The 22,074-nt window shown below is 54.3% G+C and overlaps 1 protein-coding gene across 1 annotated transcript; it reads left to right on the top strand.

Annotated features, from left to right (window-relative positions):
• The first annotated feature begins 3,715 nt into the window (after positions 1–3,715).
• Positions 3,716–20,338, top strand: EPOR (erythropoietin receptor). Its single transcript, XM_060252538.1, has 8 exons — positions 3,716–3,830; positions 13,261–13,405; positions 15,830–16,017; positions 16,718–16,869; positions 16,954–17,107; positions 17,877–17,964; positions 19,210–19,297; positions 19,789–20,338. The coding sequence occupies exons 1-8, from the start codon at positions 3,716–3,718 to the stop codon at positions 20,332–20,334; spliced, it is 1,476 nt and encodes a 491-aa protein (XP_060108521.1). The 3' UTR covers positions 20,335–20,338.
• Positions 20,339–22,074: the final 1,736 nt, after the last annotated feature.

Here is a 22,074-nt window from a genome sequence, read left to right as displayed (position 1 = left end):
GCCCTGTCTGCCCCACCCCCATTCCACCAGATCAGAGCGGGGGGGGGCACTCTGATGCTTTTTGAACACCTCCCAGGAAATTGCATGTGATGAAAATGTAACTTTGTCATTAGTCTTCTCAAACGTTTAATGATGTGTTGGGTTTTCTGGATGACGCTTCCATCTTAGATCCCTACCAGTCCAGCTTCCACCCAGGCCATGGGACGGAGACAGTGCTGGTCGCCTAGGTGGATGATCTCCAGCGGCATCTGGATCGAGGCGGCGTGGCAGTGCTGATGTCGTTAGACCTGTCGGCCATGTTCGACACGGTCGACCATCGGTTACTGACCCGTCGGCTCGCCGACGCAGGGATCAGGGGGTTGGCCTTACAGTGGCTTTCCTCCTTCCTTGATGGACGGGGACAAAGGGTGGCAATTGGGGGAGAGCTGTCCCAGAGGCACTCGCTAGATTGTGGGGTGCCACAGGGAGCAGTTCTCTCTCCGATGTTATTTGACATCTACTTGCGCCCCCTTGCCCAGATTGCCCGGAGGTATGGGCTGGGGTGTCATCAATATGCGGATGTCACCCAGCTCTATCTACTAATGAATGGCTGGCCTGACTGCGTCCCAAAACACCTGGACCTGGCACCGCAAGCCATAGCAGGTTGGCTCAGGCTGAGTGAGTTGAAGCTGAATCCAACGAAGGCGGAGGTCCTTTCCTTGGGTCGTGGCGCTCTGGGAGGAGAAATTCCTCTCCCAGTTTTTGACGGTGTGTCACTGAAAGCGGCACACCGCGTCAAGAGCTTGGGGGTCCTACTGGAGCCTTCGTTGTCAATGGAGGCCCAGATAGCAGCCACTGCCAAGTCCGCGTTTTTTCATCTTAGACGGGCGAGGCAGTTGGCCCTTTCCTCGAGCGCCAGGACCTAGCAACAGTGATCCATGCAACGGTCACCTCAAGACTGGATTACTGTAATGGCCTCTACATGGGGCTGCCTTTGTGCCAAACCCGGAAGCTGCAGCTGGTGCAGAACGCAGCGGCTAGGCTGTTGTTAGGGCTCCCGAAGTGGAGCACATACGGCCAGGCCTGCGTGGACTGCACTGGCTGCCGGTTGCATACCGGGTTCGGTACAAAGTGTTGGTTATTACCTTTAAAGCCCTATATGGTCGAGGGCCTGCCTACCTGAGGGACCGTCTCTCCCCATACGAACCCCAGAGAGCACTGAGGTCAGCGGGAAAGAACCAGCTGAATATCCCTGAGCCGAGGGAGGCCAAATTGAAGAACACAAGGGAACGGGCCTTCTCTTTCGTGGCTCCACACCTGTGGAATCAACTTCTGGACAAAGTGCAGGCCCTGCAGAGTCTTGAGCAATTCCGCAGGGCCTGCAAGACCACTCTTTTTAAGATGGCCTTCGCTGAATGCTGAGTTAATGATAGATTTGCTGTTGTATTCCACCATCAATTCATAGAGTTGGAAGGGTCCTCTAGAGTCATCTAATCCAACCCCCTGCACAATGCAGGAAACTCACAAACACTTCCCCCTAAATTCACAGGATCTTCATTGTTGTCGGCCATCTAGCCTCTGTTTAAAAACCTCCAAGGAAGGAGAGCCCACCACCTCCCAAGGAAGCCTGTTCCACTGAGGAATCGCTCTAACGGTCAGGAAGTTCTTCCTAATGTTGAGCCGGAAATTCTTTTGATTTAATTTCAACCCACTGGTTCTGGTCCAACCTTCTGGGGCCACAGAAAACAATTTCACACCATCCTCTATATGACAGCCCTTCAAGGACTTGAAGATGGTGATCCTGTCACCTCTCAGCCACCTCCTTTCCAGGCGAAACACCCCCAGCTCCTTCAACCTTTCCTCATAGGACTTGGTCTCCAGACCCCTCACCATCTTCGTCGCCCTCCTCTGGACCCGTTCCACCCTTCTTCAAATGTGGTGCCCAAAACTGAACACAATACTCCAGGTGATGTCTTACCAGAGCAGAGTAAAGTGATACCATCACATCACGTAATCTGGACACTCGACTTCTGTTGATCCGTATCTGTTCTGCTCTTCTGACAACCCTCTTTCCAGTCATATTCCGCTTTGAAAAAGACAAGCTCTAAAAGCAGCAATTAATTCATAGAATCATAGAGTTGGAAGGGGCCATACAGACCATCTAATTATTAAAGGAACCAAGTTTCAAAAGTTCTCCCTGTTGCTTAATCTCAGCCCGCCTGCCTGTGGTCTAAGAGCCTGGCCCCAGCCCATCACTCTGCCTCCTTCTATAACGGAGTGGGTTCAATGCATCGATGAGGCAAGGTGGCAGGGAATCATCAGCTCTTTATTGATTTAGCATAGTATAGACCAGGGGTGGCCAACGGTAGCTCTCCAGATGTTTTTTGCCTACAACTCCCATCAGCCCCAGCCATTGGCCATGCTGGCTGGGGCTGATGGGAGTTGAAGGCAAAAAACATCTGGAGAGCTACCGTTGGCCACCCCTGGTATAGGCTAAGCATAAGACTGGTGAACTGGGCCAACAGGCCAACTTTATACACTCAGGGTTCCCGCACAAGCATGCTATTGGCTCATTCAAACCAGCAGGTGCCTTGTGATTGGTGCAGGGCAACAGGGATTTGGATCCTCCTGCCCATTGTTCCCAAGCCCTGGTCGTCTGGCTCCAATGAGCCCAACTCAATTCTCACTTTCCACATACATAATACCTTCTATGTGCAGTTGCCAGCCTCCAGGTGGGGCCTGGACTTCTCCTGGAGCTCTAGCTGCCCTGCAGATTACAGAGCTCAGTTCCTCGGGAGGAACTGGCCATTGCAGAGGGCAACTCCAGTGAGACATCATCGCGTCCCCTCCCTAAATTTCCCCTTCACAGGCACCACCGAGTCTCCAGGAATTCCCCAGGCTGAAGTGGCAACCCTCACTTGCACCAGATGTTTCAGGATGTTTAAAAGCTAACTTATTCCTCCCCCGCTAGGGTTGCTGCTAACCTCCAGGTGGTAGCCGGAGATCTCCTAGAACCACAGAATCCTAGAGTTGGAAGGACCTCCAGGGTCATCTAGTCCAGCCCCCTGCACAGTGCAGGAAACTCACAAGTACCTCCCCCCCACACACACCCAGGGCCCCCTGCTTCATGCCCAGAAGATGGCAAAACCCTCCATTTTTATGGCAAAACCCGGCCAGAAAAATTGTGGACTGCCCCCTCAAAGTGGTGGAGAACATTTCTCTGTGGGTGTAAAATACAGGCTGGTCTCCAGGTGCCAGAGATTGGGACACAGTTCATCTGGGATCAGTGCTCTTGGAGGAAACAGACTCCCTGCTTTGGAAGGTGGGCTGAAGGGCCTTCTACCCTCCCCTCGCCAGGCTCCCCCCCAAATCTCCAGGTATTTTCCAGCCTGGAGCTGGCAACCAGACCCCCTCCCAGGCTGCTGGGCTTCATTTTGGAGCCAGCAGCCTTGTGCTTTCCATCCGCCTCAAGCATCATCTCAGGGGGGCTGGGGAGGGCCTCTGTGAACTGATCCTGGGGCTCAACTCTCCAGCTCCAGGTGCACCCAGCTGGGGTGGGGCTCAGACTGCCCTAAGGGGAGGAGAGGGAGGAGCCGCTCTGCCCCCGCAGCCCGCCCACCCGCCCCTTATCTGCAGCTGCCAGCTGTGAAGCCAGCAGCTCAGCCCCAGAGGCAGCAGGCAGGCAGGCCCGCAGAGGAGCAAGAGGAGAGGCAGGCTGGCCTGGCCGGCAAGCAGCATGGAGGAGCCAGGCGGGACGAGATGGGAGGCTGCTTTCCTGGCCCTGCTGCTCTGGGCCTCTGGCTCCTCTCCAGGGGGGGCCGCCTTCTTGGGCACTGGCTTCGACTACAAAGGTGGGTACCCTGATGCGGGCGGGGGCACAGGGGGAAGCCTTCCTTCCTTCCAGGAGTGACAGGGCAAGCTCTGCAGAAAGAAGGCCGTTCTTGGGCACCTGTTCCCAGGGGGCAGTTGGAGGCTGAGTCCCCTCACTCTCATGCCATGACAAGGAGCCTCCATGGGCCACCCAGTGGCTGATCTCACCATCTTATTTCAGACCATCTCTCTCTCTCTCCCCTTCTCTCCTCTCTTACTCCCTTGCTCTTTACCGAAGCAGAAGGAAAACTTTTGCCAGAGACCTAAAGTTAGTAGTTGTTGTTGTTTTTAATTTTAAAAAACCCTGGGAAGGGCTTGCCCACCCCCACAGCTCCCTCTCTGTCCCTCAGGACACGGGTGTTAGTGGCTCCTCCCCTCCTGCTTGGGACAGATGCAGGAGTGTGTGAGGCATGCTACACAACGTATTAGGGTTGCCATCTCCAGGCTGGGGAATGCCTGGATATTTGGGGGTGAAGCCTGGGGGTGGGGCCGCAAAAGGAAGGGAACTCAGCCCACCTACCCTCCTGAAGCCCCTTTCTCTCGTTTCTGCAGTCTGGAGATCGGCTGTATATTCCAGGAGAACTCCAGGCCTCACCTGGAGGTTGGCAGTCCTTGGTGCATGCATGCTAGAGCCCCTCCTTTGGCCTGTGGGGGACATGGCTGCTTCAGGTCACTCCTTTGTCACAGGGCAAAAGAGTTGGGGGTGGGGGTGCCTTGCAAATACAGGCTAATCCAATTTCCATGTCACACAAATTTGGTGGGGGGCGGGAGGGGGTCTGAATTTTGAGATTCTAGAGTTGGCAGCCCTGTTGGAGACCCTGAGCCTCCTCCCCCCTCACTAAGAGCACCTCAGAGACCCTGAGCCTCCCCCCCGCCCCGCCTCACCAAAAGCACTTCAGAGACCCCACGTTTGGTTTCCTGTGGGGCATGAAATGGAACCTCAGTATGAGGCTCTTAGAAGCCAAGCCTTGCCCTAGTGAGGGCAGCCACAGGAGAGGCATGCGCAAGGCCTGCAAAGGGGGCTGGGGTGCTTAGTGGAGCCTATAGGTCTTCTGTCACTCTTGAACTTCCCTCTGTTCCCTCCAGTGTAGCACCTTCATGTCCTTCATTTGGGGGATAAAGCCAATTAAGAGAGAGGGTGCTGGTGCTCCCTGACCTCTGCTGCCATGGATTCATCACCGTATGGAATAGTAAATGGGCTCCCCCCCCCCCTGGTGTGGAGGATGCAAGGTGCCTCCCCCCAAAGACAGGGTCTTGTTCTTGATGGGCGGGGGGGGGAGCTTTCCTGGCATGCAGAGCTGGAGGATGAAGGGAATGGACAAAAGGCAAAAGGAGGGAAAGCCCCGAGAGGGACCGCCATCCTGAAGGCCCTATTTCTCTCTAGGAAGCAGCTGGGGGAGGGGAGCTGACCAAAATGTCAGGAGATCTGATCCTGGCTCCGCCCCCCCCCCCCCCCCCCCGTGGCACTGGGGTCACAATCTTCTGTTTCGGCTAAAAGGTAACTTTGGTTTTCCCCCTGCCCTTCTTTTCTTGGTGTTTCTTCCCAATCCTCCATCTTCTTTTTTAAAGTCTTCCTCCAAATTATTATTCTTTTCTCTGTGTCCTTTTTGATTTCCAGCTCTCAAAAACTGAGCACAGACTTCAGAGAGCACAACCCACCAGGAAGAGTTCTTGCCCATGCCCCATTGGCTAACCTTGAACTCACCTGTGAGACATGCCTGGTGGATCGTGCCCAAGCTGTGTGCAAGGGCTGTGAATGGAGCTGTGTTACTCGCGCTTCTTGAAATAGGGTTGCCAATCCCCAGGTGGGGGCAGGGGATCCCCCGGTTTGGAGGCCCTCCCCCCGCTTCAGGGTCGTCAGAAAGCGGGGGGAGGGGAGCGTAATGTCTGCTGGGAACTCTGTTATTCCCTAGGGAGATTTATTCCCATAGAAAATCATGGAGAATTGATCCACGGGTATCTGGGGCTCTGGGGGGGCTGTTTTTTGGGGTAGAGGCACCAAATTTTCAATATAGCATCTAGTAACTCTCCCCAAAACAACCCCAAGTTTCAAAAAGATTGGACCAGGGGGTCCAATTCTATGAGCCTCAAAAGAAGGTGCCCCTATCCTTCATTATTTCCTATGGAAGGAAGGAATTGAAAAGGTGTGCCGTCCCTTTAAATGTGATGGCCAGAACTCCCTTTGGAGTTCAATTATGCTTGTCACAGCCTTGATCTTGGCTCCACCCCTAATGTCTCCTGGCTCCACCCCCAAAGTCCCCAGATATTTCTTGAATTGGACTTGGCAACCCTATCTTGAAAGGAGGCCATGTTGTTCAGCCTGCCACGCTGCTCCAAGCAGTTTTTAAGGCCACTTTAAGGCCTCTTGTGCCCACATGAGAAGAACTCTCGTTCCAGTTTTTCAGACAGAGAACAGTTCAGGATTCTCACAAACTGTCCTTCCATTCCTTCCCCTGACCCCGCCCCCCCAAATCTCTAGCTATAGATTGTTATCTTTAATCTCTTTTATTATTTCAAGTTACAAACATCCACCTTCATATCTAATAACATTTTATTATAAATATGTATTACCTAGCTCTTTCCTTCTAGCATTTTCTGTTTTAAGTTAATTTTGTTCTTGATTTTCAGCTATTTAACTAAAAAAAAGCTTTCCATTTTTCATTCCGAAGTCAGTCTCTGTAGAAAAGAGGTTAATTTTGCCATGGCCACCTATTCATTTAGCATCTTCTTCCATTCCTTCCGGCTTGGCCATTTCACTGCCTGCCATTTCGCTGCAAATATTGCGCTTTCTGCTGTCACCATCTACTTAAAGAATTCAATGCGTATTTTTGTAATATTGCTTGGTAAAATATTCAGTAGCATAGTTTTCTGATCCATCGCAAACTTAAGTTTTAATATCTTTTGAATTTCTTCACATTTCTCTATCCAATATTTTCTTGCTTTCTTGCATGTCTGCCACACATGATAAAAAGTTGCATCTATTCTGTCATTTCCAACTCTTCTCATTATCGTCTTGATTTGTTTTTGCCATATTTTTAGGGGTAATGTACTATCTAAGGACCATTTTATACCAGTTCTCCCTTTGTATTTGACATTCATTAATTCCTTTAAACCAGGGGTGTCAAACATGGCGTTCGGGGGTTGAATCAGGCCCCCGGAGGGCTCCTATCAGGCCCCCGAGCAATTGGCTGTCCTCTGCTTCCTTCTCCCTCTCTCTTGCTTCCTTCTGCAAAGCTTGCTCAATTGCTTTTCCTCTACAGCTACAGAGCATAGCCTCTGTTTTCTCCATTGGCTGAGGCTCCTCCCTTGGGGAGGAAGGGGGGAGGAATAGCCAGGCTCTCTGCACAGCAGAGCTACTGAGCCAAGTCTCTCTTCCTTCTATTGGCTGAGGCTCCTCCCCAAACTTGTCCCCTGGGGAAGGAAGGAAAGAGCCAGAGCTTCCTTTGACCAAATACAAAGGAAGTATCTTTAAGACCAACGACTGCTAACGTTTTAAGCGTGTTTTAAGTTTTTTAAGATATATATTTGTGTTTGTCTGTGTTCTTTATAAAGTTTATATCCCTGCTACCTAATCTTAACTAGGTACACACATGGCCTGGCCCAACAAGGTCTCGTTTGTGTCAGATCCGGCCCTCATGACAAATGAGTTTGACACCCTTGCTTTAAACAATTGACTGGCCTGAGTGAGGCTTGATTCTTGGTCTGTCTGTTTTGGTGGCCATTGAGACAGGGGAAGAACCTAGCAGCCCCCAGCCCCTCCCCCAGGCCCGCCTCCCCCTTTTCCTGTTCCTCTCTCTCCAGCCCCGATTCTGGTGGGCTGTGGCGCGACGGGAGGCAGGGACACGAGGTCTCCACCCAGCTCTTATCGCAGGAAACACGTGTCAGATGGAGACGGCAGAGGAAGGGCTCTGTGTTTTGTTTGTCTCACATATGGGAGGGGAGGGGCTGCAGTGCTCATCATGGGAGTCTGTAGACAGTCATCCTCTTGACCCCCCTGTCTGGATTCTGCTCTCAGAATGAATTTGCAGCATAGCGATGTGCAGCAGGCAGGTGCATTTACTTAAGTTTGGTTTCCTTCTCTCCTCTGAAACCAATTTTGACAAGATTATGAACATAAGAACAGAAGAGAAGCCCTGTTGGATCAGGCCAGTGGCCCCTCCAGTCCAACACTCTGTGTCACATAAGAACATAAGAGAAGCCATGCTGGATCAGGCCAATGGCCCCTCCAGTCCAACACTCCGTGTCACATAAGAACATAAGAGAAGCCATGTTGGACCAGGCCAATGGCCCCTCCAGTCCAACACTCTGTGTCACATAAGAACATAAGAGAAGCCCTGTTGGATCAGGCCAGTGGCCCCTCCAGTCCAACACTCTGTGTCACATAAGAACATAAGAGAAGCCCTGTTGGATCAGGCCAGTGGCCCCTCCAGTCCAACACTCTGTGTCACATAAGAACATAAGAGAAGCCATGTTGGACCAGGCCAATGGCCCCTCCAGTCCAACACTCTGTGTCACATAAGAACATAAGAGAAGCCATGTTGGACCAGGCCAGTGGCCCCTCCAGTCCAACACTCTGTGTCACATAAGAACATAAGAGAAGCCCTGTTGGATCAGGCCAGTGGCCCCTCCAGTCCAACTCTCTGTGTCACATAAGAACATAAGAGAAGCCATGTTGGACCAGGCCAATGGCCCCTCCAGTCCAACACTCTGTGTCACATAAGAACATAAGAGAAGCCATGTTGGACCAGGCCAATGGCCCCTCCAGTCCAACACTCTGTGTCACATAAGAACATAAGAGAAGCCCTGTTGGATCAGGCCAGTGGCCCCTCCAGTCCAACACTCTGTGTCACATAAGAACAGAAGAGAAACCATGTTGGATCAGGCCAGTGGCCCCTCCAGTCCAACACTCTGTGTCACATAAGAACATAAGAGAAGCCATGTTGGATCAGGCCAATGGACCCTCCAGTCCAACACTCTGTGTCACATAAGAACATAAGAGAAGCCCTGTTGGGTCAGGCCAGTGGCCCATCCAGTCCAACACTCTGTGTCACATAAGAACATAAGAGAAGCCCTGTTGGATCAGGCCAGTGGCCCCTCCAGTCCAACACTCTGTGTCACATAAGAACATAAGAGAAGCCATGTTGGATCAGGCCAATGGACCCTCCAGTCCAACACTCTGTGTCACATAAGAACATAAGAGAAGCCCTGTTGGATCAGGCCAGTGGCCCCTCCAGTCCCACACTCTGTGTCACATAAGAACATAAGAGAAGCCCTGTTGGATCAGGCCAGTGGCCCCTCCAGTCCAACACTCTGTGTCACATAAGAACATAAGAGAAGCCCTGTTGGATCATGCCAGTGGCCCCTCCAGTCCAACACTGTGTCACATAAGAACATAAGAGAAGCCCTGTTGGATCAGGCCAGTGGCCCATCCAGTCCAACACTCTGTGTCACATAAGAACATAAGAGAAGCCCTGTTGGATCAGGCCAGTGGCCCCTCCAGTCCAACACTCTGTGTCACAGAAGAACATAAGAGAAGCCCTGTTGGATCAGGCCAGTGGCCCCTCCAGTCCAACACTCTGTGTCACATAAGAACATAAGAGAAGCCCTGTTGGATCAGGCCAGTGGCCCCTCCAGTCCAACACTGTGTCACATAAGAACATAAGAGAAGCCCTGTTGGATCAGGCCAGTGGCCCATCCAGTCCAACACTCTGTGTCACATAAGAACATAAGAGAAGCCCTGTTGGATCAGGCCAGTGGCCCCTCCAGTCCCACACTCTGTGTCACATAAGAACATAAGAGAAGCCCTGTTGGATCAGGCCAGTGGCCCCTCCAGTCCAACACTCTGTGTCACAGAAGAACATAAGAGAAGCCCTGTTGGATCAGGCCAATGACCCCTCCAGTCCAACGCTCTGTGTCACATAAGAACATAAGAGAAGCCCTGTTGGATCAGGCCAGTGGCCCCTCCAGTCCAACTCTCTGTGTCACATAAGAACATAAGAGAAGCCCTGTTGGATCAGGCCAATGGCCCATCCAGTCCAACACTCTGTGTCACAGAAGAACATAAGAGAAGCCCTGTTGGATCAGGCCAGTGGCCCATCCAGTCCAACACTCTGCGTCACATAAGAACATAAGAGAAGCCCTGTTGGATCAGGCCAGTGGCCCCTCCAGTCCAACACTCTGTGTCACATAAGAGAAGCCCTGTTGGATCAGGCCAATGGCCCATCCAGTCCAACACTCTGTGTCACATAAGAACATAAGAGAAGCCATGTTGGATCAGGCCAGTGGCCCCTCCAGTCCAACACTCTGTGTCACATAAGAACATAAGAGAAGTCATGATGGATCAGGCCAATTGGCCATCCAGTCCAACACTGTGTCACATAAGAACATAAGAGAAGCCCTGTTGGATCAGGCCAGTGGCGCCTCCAGTCCAACACTGTGTCACATAAGAACATAAGAGAAGCCCTGTTGGATCAGGCCAGTGGCCCATCCAGTCCAACACTCTGTGTCACATAAGAACATAAGAGAAGCCCTGTTGGATCAGGCCAGTGGCCCCTCGAGTCCCACACTCTGTGTCACATAAGAACATAAGAGAAGCCCTGTTGGATCAGGCCAGTGGCCCCTCGAGTCCCACACTCTGTGTCACAGAAGAACATAAGAGAAGCCCTGTTGGATCAGGCCAGTGGCCCCTCCAGTCCAACACTCTGTGTCACATAAGAACATAAGAGAAGCCCTGTTGGATCAGGCCAGTGGCCCCTCCAGTCCCACACTCTGTGTCACATAAGAACATAAGAGAAGCCCTGTTGGATCAGGCCAGTGGCCCCTCCAGTCCAACACTCTGTGTCACAGAAGAACATAAGAGAAGCCCTGTTGGATCAGGCCAATGACCCCTCCAGTCCAACACTCTGTGTCACATAAGAACATAAGAGAAGCCCTGTTAGATCAGGCCAGTGGCCCCTCCAGTCCAACTCTCTGTGTCACATAAGAACATAAGAGAAGCCCTGTTGGATCAGGCCAATGGCCCATCCAGTCCAACACTCTGTGTCACAGAAGAACATAAGAGAAGCCCTGTTGGATCAGGCCAGTGGCCCATCCAGTCCAACACTCTGCGTCACATAAGAACATAAGAGAAGCCCTGTTGGATCAGGCCAGTGGCCCCTCCAGTCCAACACTCTGTGTCACATAAGAGAAGCCCTGTTGGATCAGGCCAATGGCCCATCCAGTCCAACACTCTGTGTCACATAAGAACATAAGAGAAGCCATGTTGGATCAGGCCAGTGGCCCCTCCAGTCCAACACTCTGTGTCACATAAGAACATAAGAGAAGTCATGATGGATCAGGCCAATTGGCCATCCAGTCCAACACTCTGTGTCACATAAGAACATAAGAGAAGCCCTGTTGGATCAGGCCAATGGCCCATCCAGTCCAACACTCTGTCACATAAGAGAAGCCCTGTTGGATCAGGCCAGTGGCCCCTCCAGTCCAACACTCTGTGTCACATAAGAACATAAGAGAAGCCCTGTTGGATCAGGCCAGTGGCCCCTCCAGTCCTACACTCTGTGTCACACAGTGGCCAAAACCCCCAGGGGCCCTCAAGAGGTCCATTAGTGGGGCCAGGACAATAGAAGCGCTCCCACTGCCCCCCCCCCTCCCAAACACAAAGAATACGGAGCATCACTGCCCCCGACAGAGAGTTCCAACAATACGCTGTGGCTAAGAGCCACTGATGGACCTCTGCTAAGTTCTTGGAGGACTGAAAGACAGTCTGGAGCCAATCCTCCAAGAGCTTACAGGGTTCTACTTACAAGTCCTACTATAAGCTCTTGGAGGACTGGCTACGTCAGGGGTGTGTGGCCTAATATGCAAAGGAGCTCCTGCAACCAAAAAAGCCACAGGTGTTATATTTGTACACATCCTATAGAGTTGAATTTTGAGTTGCTATGTCTTTTGAGTATTTAACTCTATGATTTTTTTTGTACTTTTTAAATATATGGATTGAATTATTGAGCGCTATTGCAGTAACTGTTCTTGTGAGGTCACACAGCCTCCACGTGGCGGCTGGAGATCTCCTGGCATTACAAGGGATCTCCAGCTGAGAGATATCAGTTCCCCCTGAGGAGGCAGCTGCTTCAGAAGGTATTTATACCTCACTGAGGCTCCTCCCCTCCCTAAATCTTGCCCGCCTCAGCCCCCCCCCCCCCCCAAATCCCCAGGTATGGCCCAACCCACAACTGGCATCCCTTGGGGAACCCTCACACTGAACAGAAGAACCTCACAGAAGCCATATTGGATCAGGCCAATGGCCCATCCAGTCACACCGTGGCCAAAAAAACCCCAGGTGCTATCAGGAGGTCCACCAGCAAGGCCGGAACCCCCCCCAAGCACCAAGAAGACAGAGCATCCCTGCCCCAGAGAGAGAGTTCCAATGTTAAGCTGTGGCTAATAGCCACTGATGGACCTCTGCTCCATATTTTTAGCCAATCCCCTCTTGAAGCTGGCTATGCTTGTAGTCGCCATCACCTCCTGTGGCAGAGAGTTCCATGTGTTAATCACCCTTTGGGTGAAGAAGGACTTCCTGTTATCACTTCTAACCCGACTGCTCAGCAATTTCATGGAGTGCCCACAAAGCTCTTGCTTTGTGAGAAAGAGAGAAAAGGACTTTGTTCTCTTCCTTCTCTATCCCAGGCATACTTCTGGAAACGTCTGCTGCCCTGAGCTTGTGGGCCCACCACACAGGAGCCCATGATCCTCCCCTGCACCAGGTGGCCAGGTGGAAGTCATGGCCAGCCGGTGGTTCCTCCCCCATGGTGAGGTTGGCCCTCTTCCTCCTTTCCCCACCTTCTGCTGGGAGGCCTTTCCCAAGCCATTCCTCTCTGTCCCCCCCCCCCCACTCAGAAAGGTTGCCTTCTCTAGGTGGGGTGAGGGTGGATGGAAGGGGGTGCTGACGCCCCCTCCCACCAGTTGCCTTTGGGGCAGTGTTGAGGGGAGACATCAGTGGGTCCAATGCTGTAGAGTCCGTGCTCCTAAGCATCCATTTCTCCAGGGGGGAACTGATCTCTGCAGGCCGGAGATGAGCTGTAAGATTCTGCGGGATCTCCAGGTCCCCCCTGGAGGTTGCCATCCCTGCTAATTATGTCCCTTCCCATGACTCTATGAGAAGCAGCCTTAACTATGTAAAGCAAGGTTGCAAATTGAATTATGCAAAGTAGAACTGAAGCAAACAAGTCACGGAATTCACCCCCCCCCCCCTCCTTTGTTTCAGAATGTGGGTTCCTTTGGAGGAAGTCCTGCTTTTAGAGTTGGGCATCGGCAGCCTCACTGGGCAGGAACCGGGGGTGGGGTGTGTGTGTGTGTGTCCTGCATTGCATTTTTCTCCTGTAGGTAACTTTTCACTCCCCCCCCCTTCCCCCCCAGCTGCTCGTGTGCTGACAGATGAGGAGTCCAGCCCCAAATGTTTCTCGCAGAACCTGGAGGACCTGGCCTGCTTATGGGAGATGCCCCAACCCCCAGGGGGGGAGGGGCAGAACAGGACCGTCTACTCCTTCCTCTACAAATTCGAGTGAGTGCCTGTTGTGGCCGCCCCAGAGGGTGCAAGACCCAGCCTGATCCAGTGAGAGACACCCTCCTGCCCGGCTCAACCAAACCACCCCCACACACAGGCATTCCTTGCCTTGCTCTGACTCTGCCCCCACCCCGCTGACAAGAGTGGGTGCTTCCGGTTCCACCCCCACTTGGCCTCTGCCTGGACAGGCTCTGCTTGTGTGTCTGTCTTGATGCGGAGAAGGAGCCGCCACCAACAAGACACTGAGATGCAACCAAGCAGGGCTCCCGGGGAGGAGTCTACTGGGGTGAAAACCCTGCTCACATTCACCACTTGGGGGCTGTGTGTTTTTGTACACTTGTATACACAGAGACACACCTGACGCTGCCTGATTCAGACTCCACCACCACGGTCCATCCAGGTCAGTCTTGTCTACTTGGACTGGCAGCACCTCTCTGGGGTCTCAGACAGAGAAAGGTCTTTCCCATCACCTCCTGCCTGGTCCTTTTACCTGGAGATGCCGGGGATTGAACAGTAGACCTTCTGCCTGCCAAGCAGAAGCTCTGCCACTCTGCCAGGGTCTCAGGTCAAGGTCTTTCCCATCCCCTCCTGCCTGGTCCTTTTACCTGGAGATGCCGGGAATTGAATCTGGAAACTTCTACATGCCAAGCAGAGGCTCTGCCACTGAGCCAGGGTCTCAGGTCAAGGTCTTTCCCATCACCTCCTGCCTGGTCCTTTCAACTGGAGATGCCGGGGATTGAACCTGGGACCTTCTGCATGCCGAGCAGAGGCTCTGCCCCTAAGCAAGGTTCTCAGGTCAAGGTCCTTCCCATCACCTTCTGCCTGGTCCTTTCAACTGGAGATGCCGGGAATTGAACCTGGGACCTTCTGCCTGCCAATCAGAGGTTCTGCCACTGAGCTAGGGTCTCAGGTCAAGGTCTTTCCCATCACCTCCTGCCTCGTCCTTTTAAATGGAGATGCTGGGGATTGAACCTGGGACCTTCTGCATGCCAAGCAGAGGCTCTGCCACTGAGCCAGGGTCTCATGCCAAGGTCTTTCCCATCCCTTTTCACTGACCCTCCCTTGGCATCTGGGTCCAAAATACACATAGTCTGGGAATGCCGTGAATGAGCTCCCCGATGTGTTTTTTCCTTTAGAAGGAGGCCCCTAATTCAGGTGTGGACTGTGAGGTTGCGGCAGACGCGAGCTAGGGCCTTCTCGGTGGCAGCGCCAGAATTGTGGCATACTCTCCCAGAGGCCATAAGGACCCTGCGGGATCTTTCTACTTTCCGCAGGGCCTGTAAGACCGAACTGTTTCGACAGGCCTTTGAGACCTAACCTAATTTGGGAGAGAGTTGCCACTTTGCACCGTTACAGAGTACCATGATCACCATTTACATTTACTGTATATCTACGTTAAATTATATTATAGTGATACAGCACCAAAAATGCAACGGAATGTTTTAAATGTTTAACTGTTTTAAATAATTTTAAATTGTAGTTTTTTTATTGGTTAAATTGTAAAAATGTATGTTGTTAGCCACCCTGAGTCCGCTTGCGGAGAGGGCGGGATAGAAATTTAAAGTAATAAATAAATAAAATAAATAAATAAATGTAGGGTGAGTGAACACACACACACACAGACACACACCCCTTGCCAGCTTCTTGACCTGAAATGAGCTTCCACAGCTGTTCTCCACTCTTGGTGGGCAGCCATAGCGGCCCTGGCTGGTCAAAAGGAGAGCTCCATGATTGCAGTCCAGGTCTGGAAAGTGGTGCAGGGGAGGGAAGGCTTACGCGCCCCCCCCCCCCCCCGCCGCCCCATCTTGAACTGAAGCCCCCCACACCTGCGGGGGGAGGGGGGGGAGCTCATTCACAGCTTTGCATCTGCTTTGTCCCTCCCAAGGAGCTGTGCCTCTGAAAAGGGGCCCTGAGGACTCCCTCGGCATCCTGGGATGGCTAAAAGGATGGGGCAGGGATGGTTTTGAGCTTCCACAGCCCCCAAAACGTCCGTTTCCCCAGAACTGGGGCTGTTTTCCCCTGCCACACAAGCTGCCTTTTCCATGCCTCTCCAAGGTTAGGAGGGAGAAAGGATTGTTGCTAGATGTTGCAATGCAGGAGCACATTTTGGTGGAGGGGGCAAGAATGGAGCCTCTCAGCTGCTCTAGTGTTGGGGGGGCCCAAAAGGGAAGGGGGAGGGACCTTCGGCATGCCAGGAGGGGCTGAGCCCACCTGCTTGTCTGGGAAAAGCAGTCAAATCTTCATTTAAAGGCAGGCTGATTTTAAAAGTGACTGATGAGGAGCTTTTAAAAGTGGCTGAAGAGTCCACAAGAGAAACCAGCCAGGGCTCCACAAGGGTCCCTCTCAGACTCCGCTGTTTCCCTGGAAAGAAGGGAGAGCAAATCCCTCCCAAACTGAGACCGACGGCCGGCTTCTTTGCAGGGATGAGACCACACTGAAGTCCTGCGACCTGAGAGTGGAGACCACGGCCTGGAATACGACCCGCTACACTTGCCTCTTCCAAAGGGGGCACATTGCGGCCTTCTCGCCCATTGAGGTCCACGTCTTGGAGGGGCAGCAGGCCTCCAACACCTCCCTCTTCTCCAGGAAAGTCCTGCTGAACCAAGTCGGTAAGAAGGGGAAGCTCCTCCTCCACCTGGCCAGTGGGGGCTTCTGGGCCCATGGGGGGGGGAGGCACCCTGGCCCTGGCAAGAGCCTCACCTCCATCTGGCAATGCACCGGAGACACGACCGAGTAGTTCTGGCAACTTCTTCTTCCTCCTGGGCCCAAGAGGCAGCCACCACAGTGGTGCAGTTCCTCCAGCTCCACCTCTTGAGCTCAAAGCGCCTGGGCCCTGGGGAGAAAGGGGGGGCTGCCCCCTGCATGGGCTGCTGGCCAGCCTAGGGCAGAAGCACAGGAGAAAACTCGGAGGAGAGGAGGGGTGCCTGAAGCGGAGCCACACCTTCCTGGACTCCCTGCTGAAGCCAACGGGCTGAGGGCTGCCTGCTGCCGGATCCCGACTCTTGTCTGGCAAAAGCTTTTCTCCCCCAAATCTGGTTGGTGTCTGGACTGCCCTCTAGCTGGTTGGCTCAGAAGGCAGCTCTGATCAAGGCCTGAAAAGCAGGCTGGCCCTGGCAGGACGCCTACTGGGGGTGGGGGTGGTGGGGGGGAGCTGGTGCAGCCACAGAAGGAAGGAGGTGGGGGGGCATGGAGCTCTGGGGCTGAGCAGTCCACTGGGGGGGAGGCAAAGTCCTGGGCTCCTGTGCCCCAGATGGGAACCTTCCCCTGTCACAAGAGACGGCCACCTTCTCTCTTTGCTTTCCCCCACAGTCTTCCTGGACCCCCCCTCTAACCTGAGCGTGCGGCTGATGGATGCCCCCGGGCAGCTCAACGTCAGCTGGCAGGGCCCCCCCCTGCCCTTCCTGGGCAGCAGTATCATCTATGAGGTGAAGATCTCTCCCGAGGGCTCCTCAGCCCAGGTGGTAAGTCCAGCACTGGCCCTCCTTGGAGTCCCCCCCCTCCCCTCCTGCTGACCACCTCAACGGCTTCTCCCTCTTCCCCGGCAGCTGGAGGTCGGCAACGGGCGTACCTCCTGCCTCCTCACAAGCCTGAAGGGCCAAAGCCGCTACTCCCTGGCTGTGAGGGCCAAGCCAGACGGAGTCAGCTTCAACGGCTACTGGAGCGCCTGGTCCCAGGCCGTGGCCGTCACCACCAGCAGCAGTGAGTTCTCCGTGGGCATCACAGTCTGTGGGATTTTATATATTTTAAATTTGTTTTTTTATGATGTAACTCGCCCTGAACCTGGTCTATCAGAAGGGTGGGCAAGAAATCAAATAATTAAAATCAAATCAATCCATGATTGCCAGTCCTCTCCTCTGCTGCCAACAGGAGCGGCTCCCTGCCCTCCTCCTCTAAGGGGCAGCCCTCCAGAGACTAACCCCCACCTCCTCTTCTCCAGACGGAACAGTCCCAAGCCCAAGCTGCCTTAGTGGGTCTGTCGGTAGCAGCAGAAAAGAGCCAGAGTCCAGCAGCGCCTTCAAGACTCACACCATTGGTGGCTGGGCACAGCCTTCACCTTCCGCGAGTCCCTGCTGACTCCTTCAGAGGTCTGAAGCAGTCCCTGTAGAAGAGAGCAGAGACCCCTTCCATGCCGCCACTGGTGTCAGTCTTCAAGGTGCCCCTAGCCGCTGGCTTCTTGCTGACCCCTGGCCTTTCTCCTCCGTGGGAGCCTCACGCTTCTTCCCTCCTTCTCCTCTCCTCACAACAAGCTCCCTGGGAGGGAGGGGAGGCTGAGAGGGAGTGAGTGGCCCAAGCACAGCCAGGCCTTTGGAGAACAGTGGCGGCATTCCTCACACCAAGAGTCACCCTCCCAAAGGGACTGGGCCCCGATTCCTCCCTGGGAAGCCACCAGGAGAATAAAACAAGCAAGAGGTGTCCAGGGGGCAAGCGTGGCCTTGGAGAGGCTAAGGGGCTGTCTCCTGCTTTGCAGCTGTGGACCCCCTCATCCTGGCCCTCTCTGTCATCCTGGTGCTGATCACCCTCCTTTTGGCCTTCATCGCCCTGATGTCTCACCGCAGGTATGGCTCTGCTGGGGAAGCCCTTCTCTCCCTGCCCCTGGATGGGCCTTCCTCCCTCCCTCTTTCCCTCCCTTTCTCCTTCCTTCCTTCCTTCCTTCCTTCCTTCCCTCCCTCCTTCTTCCCTTCCTTCCTTCCCTCCATCCTTCCCTCCCTCCCCACTTCCTTCTTTTCCTCCTTCCTTCCTTCCCTCCTTCCTTTACTCTCTCCCTCCCTCCTTCCTTATTTCTCTCCCTCCTTCCCTCCCTTCTTCCTTCTTTCTCTCCCTCCTTCCCTCCCTCCTTCCTTCCTTCCCTCATTCCTTCCTTACCTTCCTCCCTCCCTCCTTCCTTCCCTCCCCCCTCATTTCTTCCTTCCCTACCTTCCTCCCTCCCTCCTTCCCTCCCTCCTTCCTTCCCTCTCTCCCTCCTTCCTTCCCTCTCTCCCTCCTTCCTTCCCTCTCTCCCTCCTTCCTTCCCTCCCTCCCTCCTTCCTTCCCTCCCCCCTCCTTCCCTCCCTCCCTCCTTCCTTCCTTCCCTCCCCCCTCCTTCCCTCCCTCCTTCCTTCCTTCCTTCCCTCCCTCCTTCCTTCCTTCCCTCCTTCCTTCCTTCCCTCCATCCCTCCCCCCTCCTTCCCTCCCTCCCTCCTTCCCTCCCTCCTTCCTTCCCTCCCTCCTTCCTTCCTTCCCTCCGTCCCTCCCTCCTTCCCTCCTTCCTTCCCTCCATCCCTCCCCCTCCTTCCCTCCCTCCCTCCCTCCTTCCTTCCTTCCCTCCCTCCTTCCCTCCCTCCCTCCTTCCTTCCCTCCCCCTCCCTCCCTCCTTCCTTCCTTCCTTCCTTCCCTCCCTCCTTCCTTCCTTCCCTCCTTCCTTCCTTCCTTCCCTCCATCCCTCCCCCCTCCTTCCCTCCCTCCCTCCTTCCCTCCCTCCCTCCTTCCTTCCCTCCCTCCTTCCTTCCCTCCGTCCCTCCCTCCTTCCCTCCTTCCTTCCCTCCATCCCTCCCCCTCCTTCCCTCCCTCCCTCCCTCCCTCCCTCCCTCCCTCCTTCCTTCCTTCCTTCCTTCCTTCCCTCCCTCCTTCCACAGATGTCCTTCTTCTCAGCACTTCACACCTCTGAGCGGTGGGGGGGAAAGGTCAGAAGAGCTGGGAGGGACATTGCAGCTGCCTGGAAATGCTCTGGGAGAGGGACTGGGCCTCTCACCCTGTTCTTGGGGTGGTAGTGGTGTCTCTACGGGTCACAGCCACACACCTTCTCTTGTGTCGTCTTTCACCAGGTTTCTGAAGAGGAAGATCTGGCCTGCCATCCCCACCCCAGAACACGAGTTCAGGGACCTTTTCACCATCTACAAGGGGAACTTCCAGGTACGGCGCTGCCCTCCCGCCCAGTCCCAGTGGGGGGTGGGGTCTCCCCCCTCATGTTGTATTGTATTGATTTATTCCTGAACTTTCTATATCCCTCCTTGCCTCCTGGTTCAAGGCGGCTTGCAAGAACCGTTCAAAGCATTTACAGTTGAAATGAAATAGCAAGTCCCAAATCTCTCCCCCCTTCAAAGATGCCTTGGGAGTCCCAAAGAAGAGGTGGGCCTGACACAGAGGGCTCCTCTCCCAGGGCTGGAGCCACCAGCCCTGGTCAATGCTGGATGAGCCACCCTAATGTTGGGTCCCTCAGTGGTGGGACAGCGGCCTGAGCCCTAACTTGGGGCCCCTCAGTGGTGGGGCAGGCCCCAGAGGGAAGGGGGCAGAGTGGGGGGAGGGGGCAGGAAAGAGAACCGTTCTGCTGGGGCGAGGGAGGGGGGAGGTTCAGCTGGGCCCGCCCTCTGACCCGGCCTCTCCCTCTGGCCTTCTCCCTGCAGCTGTGGCTGGGCCACCAGAGCGTCTACCTGTGGTGCAGCCAGAGCCCCCCCCTGCTGGAGGAGCAGCCCTTCCTGCTGGAGATCCTCTCGAAGTGCGGCCCTCCTCCTCCTCCCCCTCTCCCTCCCAAGGCCCGGGGCTCAGCGGAGCTCCCCACTTCCCGGGAGGCATCTCAGGATGACGAGTACCTGGTCCTGGACGAAGACGTGCTGCCCTGCGGCCCTGAGGCGGGTGACTCTCTGCTTTCCGAGGATGGAGCCACGAGTGAGAGCAGCAGGGGCGTGGCGGTGGGGACCCAGGAGGCCAGCCAGGCCTCCTCCAGCTTCGAGTACACGGTGCTTGACCCCAGCTCCGAGAGCCTCGCCCCGTGGGAGTGCCCGGCAGAGCCCCGGCTGAAGAGCACCTACCAGATGGTGTCCGACTCTGGGATCTCTGCCGACTACAGCCCCGTGGGCTCCAATGTCGGCCAGGCCGGCTTGTACACCAACCTCTGCGAAGGAGGAATCCAGCCGCCCCCCTTCCTGCCCACCTACATCGTGTGCACGTAGCCGGGGCGAGGAACAGAGGAGGGGTCTTCCTGCTCAAGATCCTGGCTCCTCTTGCTTTGGCTGTGGCCGAATGCCGGAGTCCAGTGAAAAGGACCCCCCCCCTCAAGCTCCGAGTGTTCCTGATGGAGAAGCACAAGGAGATCTGTGCCCTGACTGTGAAGAGACTTCTGACAGTTCCCAGATTTCTTTTCATAGAAGACACTTCCAAGATGGCCACACAGTCTGAAGGAAGCTTTGAGCTGCATCAGCTTGGGATAATTCAGCTGCCTGCCTGGAAAGGATACGGGGTGGGGGGGAGGGTTGCATCTAGCAGCCCCACCCCTCCCCAGGCCCCAGGCCTACCAGGAGCTTACCTGACAACAACGCCCATCTGGAACACTCTTTTCCCTGCTAGTCCACATTCTTGGGCGAGAGGACATATCTGCATTGATAAAACCTGTCTTTATCTTTGGACTGAAGATTTTGGGTTTCTTCCTCCAGTTCTGGAAAGGAAGTTGGGTTTGGGGGTTAGAACTGGAGTCGTCTCTGGGTGCCCAGAGTCACCGCTGGAGTAATAATCATCATCAGTTCTTCTGCCTTGGAAAACAGGGATAAAAACATGGGCTGAAATACCAAGGAGGGGTGTCTTTTCACTGTGGCTTGAAGGAGCCGTTGTGGCTTGGTGGCCCTTGGAGAAAAGCCCCCTCCCAAGAAGAGGGTGCTTAGAAGGTGCCTGAGCAATTCTGCCTGTTACGGACACCCTGAGGGGCACTCGATGTGTGGGAGTGGCTGGAAAGAGCATGTGGGGGGGTGGATGACTGTTACTTTCCGCTGAGAGAGAGAAGCCTTGTGATGGTTGCACTCTTGTGAGAATCCAGGGCAAGAGCCTGGCCTTCGTCTGGACTTTCCTTCTGGGTCCTGGAGTCAGAGATCTTTCCGCACTTCGATTGGAACCCAGATCTCATGGACATACCTGTCTAGCATCCTTGTATAAATATGTAGTATCAGAATTCAGACTATATTTTTTCAGACATTTTTTGAAAAACTTAATAAAAGCGAGGGGAAATTTTGCTTATTTGCTTCCCAGTTGTGTCGTGCTGGGGGGGGGGGTATGGGCCTTCTCCCCCCCCCCCTTTGCCCACTGCTCCCTCATGGGCAATGCCCCCCCCCCTCCTGCCTGGCTCATCAGATGGAGAATGGAGACGGGGCTGTTTCTTTTGCCCTGATCCACACAAGGCCAGTCAGCCAGCCAAACTCCATTGCAGCTGCTCCAGCCTCAGGAGCAGGCCGGTGTGGTGGGGAGAACAGCTGTCTGGTTATGCATTCTTGAGAGGAAGGTGCCTTGTGCCTGCCCAGAAGACGGCAGTGCTTCTCCATGTGTCCCAGAAGGTGGAAAGGCATTCTGGATTTGCAATATTTTTGTCCTGCGTTTGTTTGGGCCCCCCTCTTCCATGTTCCAGTGGCTGGCCCACAACCAGCAGCAGTCCAAGGCCTCAGAAAAGTGTGTGTGTGTGGGGGGGGGGGGGTCATGAAACTTTTCCCAGTTGCCTGCTGGAGGGAGAGAGCGTCCTGGCACCTTGGGAGGGGGTTGCCAACCTCCAGATGGGAAATAAACTCAGACCCACAAGGCCACTGTGACCCAGAATTATTAAGAATAATACACTATAGCACTTTGCAATATTTTGAAGCAAAACAGGCAAGACAAGTAAGAGTTCAGTATACAATTTCTTTGTTGACAACAGTAGCAGCATCCAATTTCCA

The sequence above is a fragment of the Heteronotia binoei genome, chromosome 13 (genome assembly GCF_032191835.1).
Source record: "Heteronotia binoei isolate CCM8104 ecotype False Entrance Well chromosome 13, APGP_CSIRO_Hbin_v1, whole genome shotgun sequence".
NCBI lineage: Eukaryota > Metazoa > Chordata > Lepidosauria > Squamata > Gekkonidae > Heteronotia > Heteronotia binoei.
The sequence above is the reverse complement of the archived record's forward strand: the minus strand, read 5'-3'. Positions and strand labels throughout refer to the sequence as shown.

Bases quoted from the DNA above. Each gene is read 5' to 3' on its own strand.
- EPOR (XM_060252538.1), top strand. From the start codon at position 3,716: ATGGAGGAGCCAGGCGGGACGAGATGGGAGGCTGCTTTCCTGGCCCTG. The intron at 16,018-16,717 runs GTAAGAAGGGGA...TTTCCCCCACAG, and splicing joins AGTCCTGCTGAACCAAGTCG to TCTTCCTGGACCCCCCCTCT. The intron at 17,108-17,876 runs GTGAGTTCTCCG...CCTGCTTTGCAG, and splicing joins GGCCGTCACCACCAGCAGCA to CTGTGGACCCCCTCATCCTG.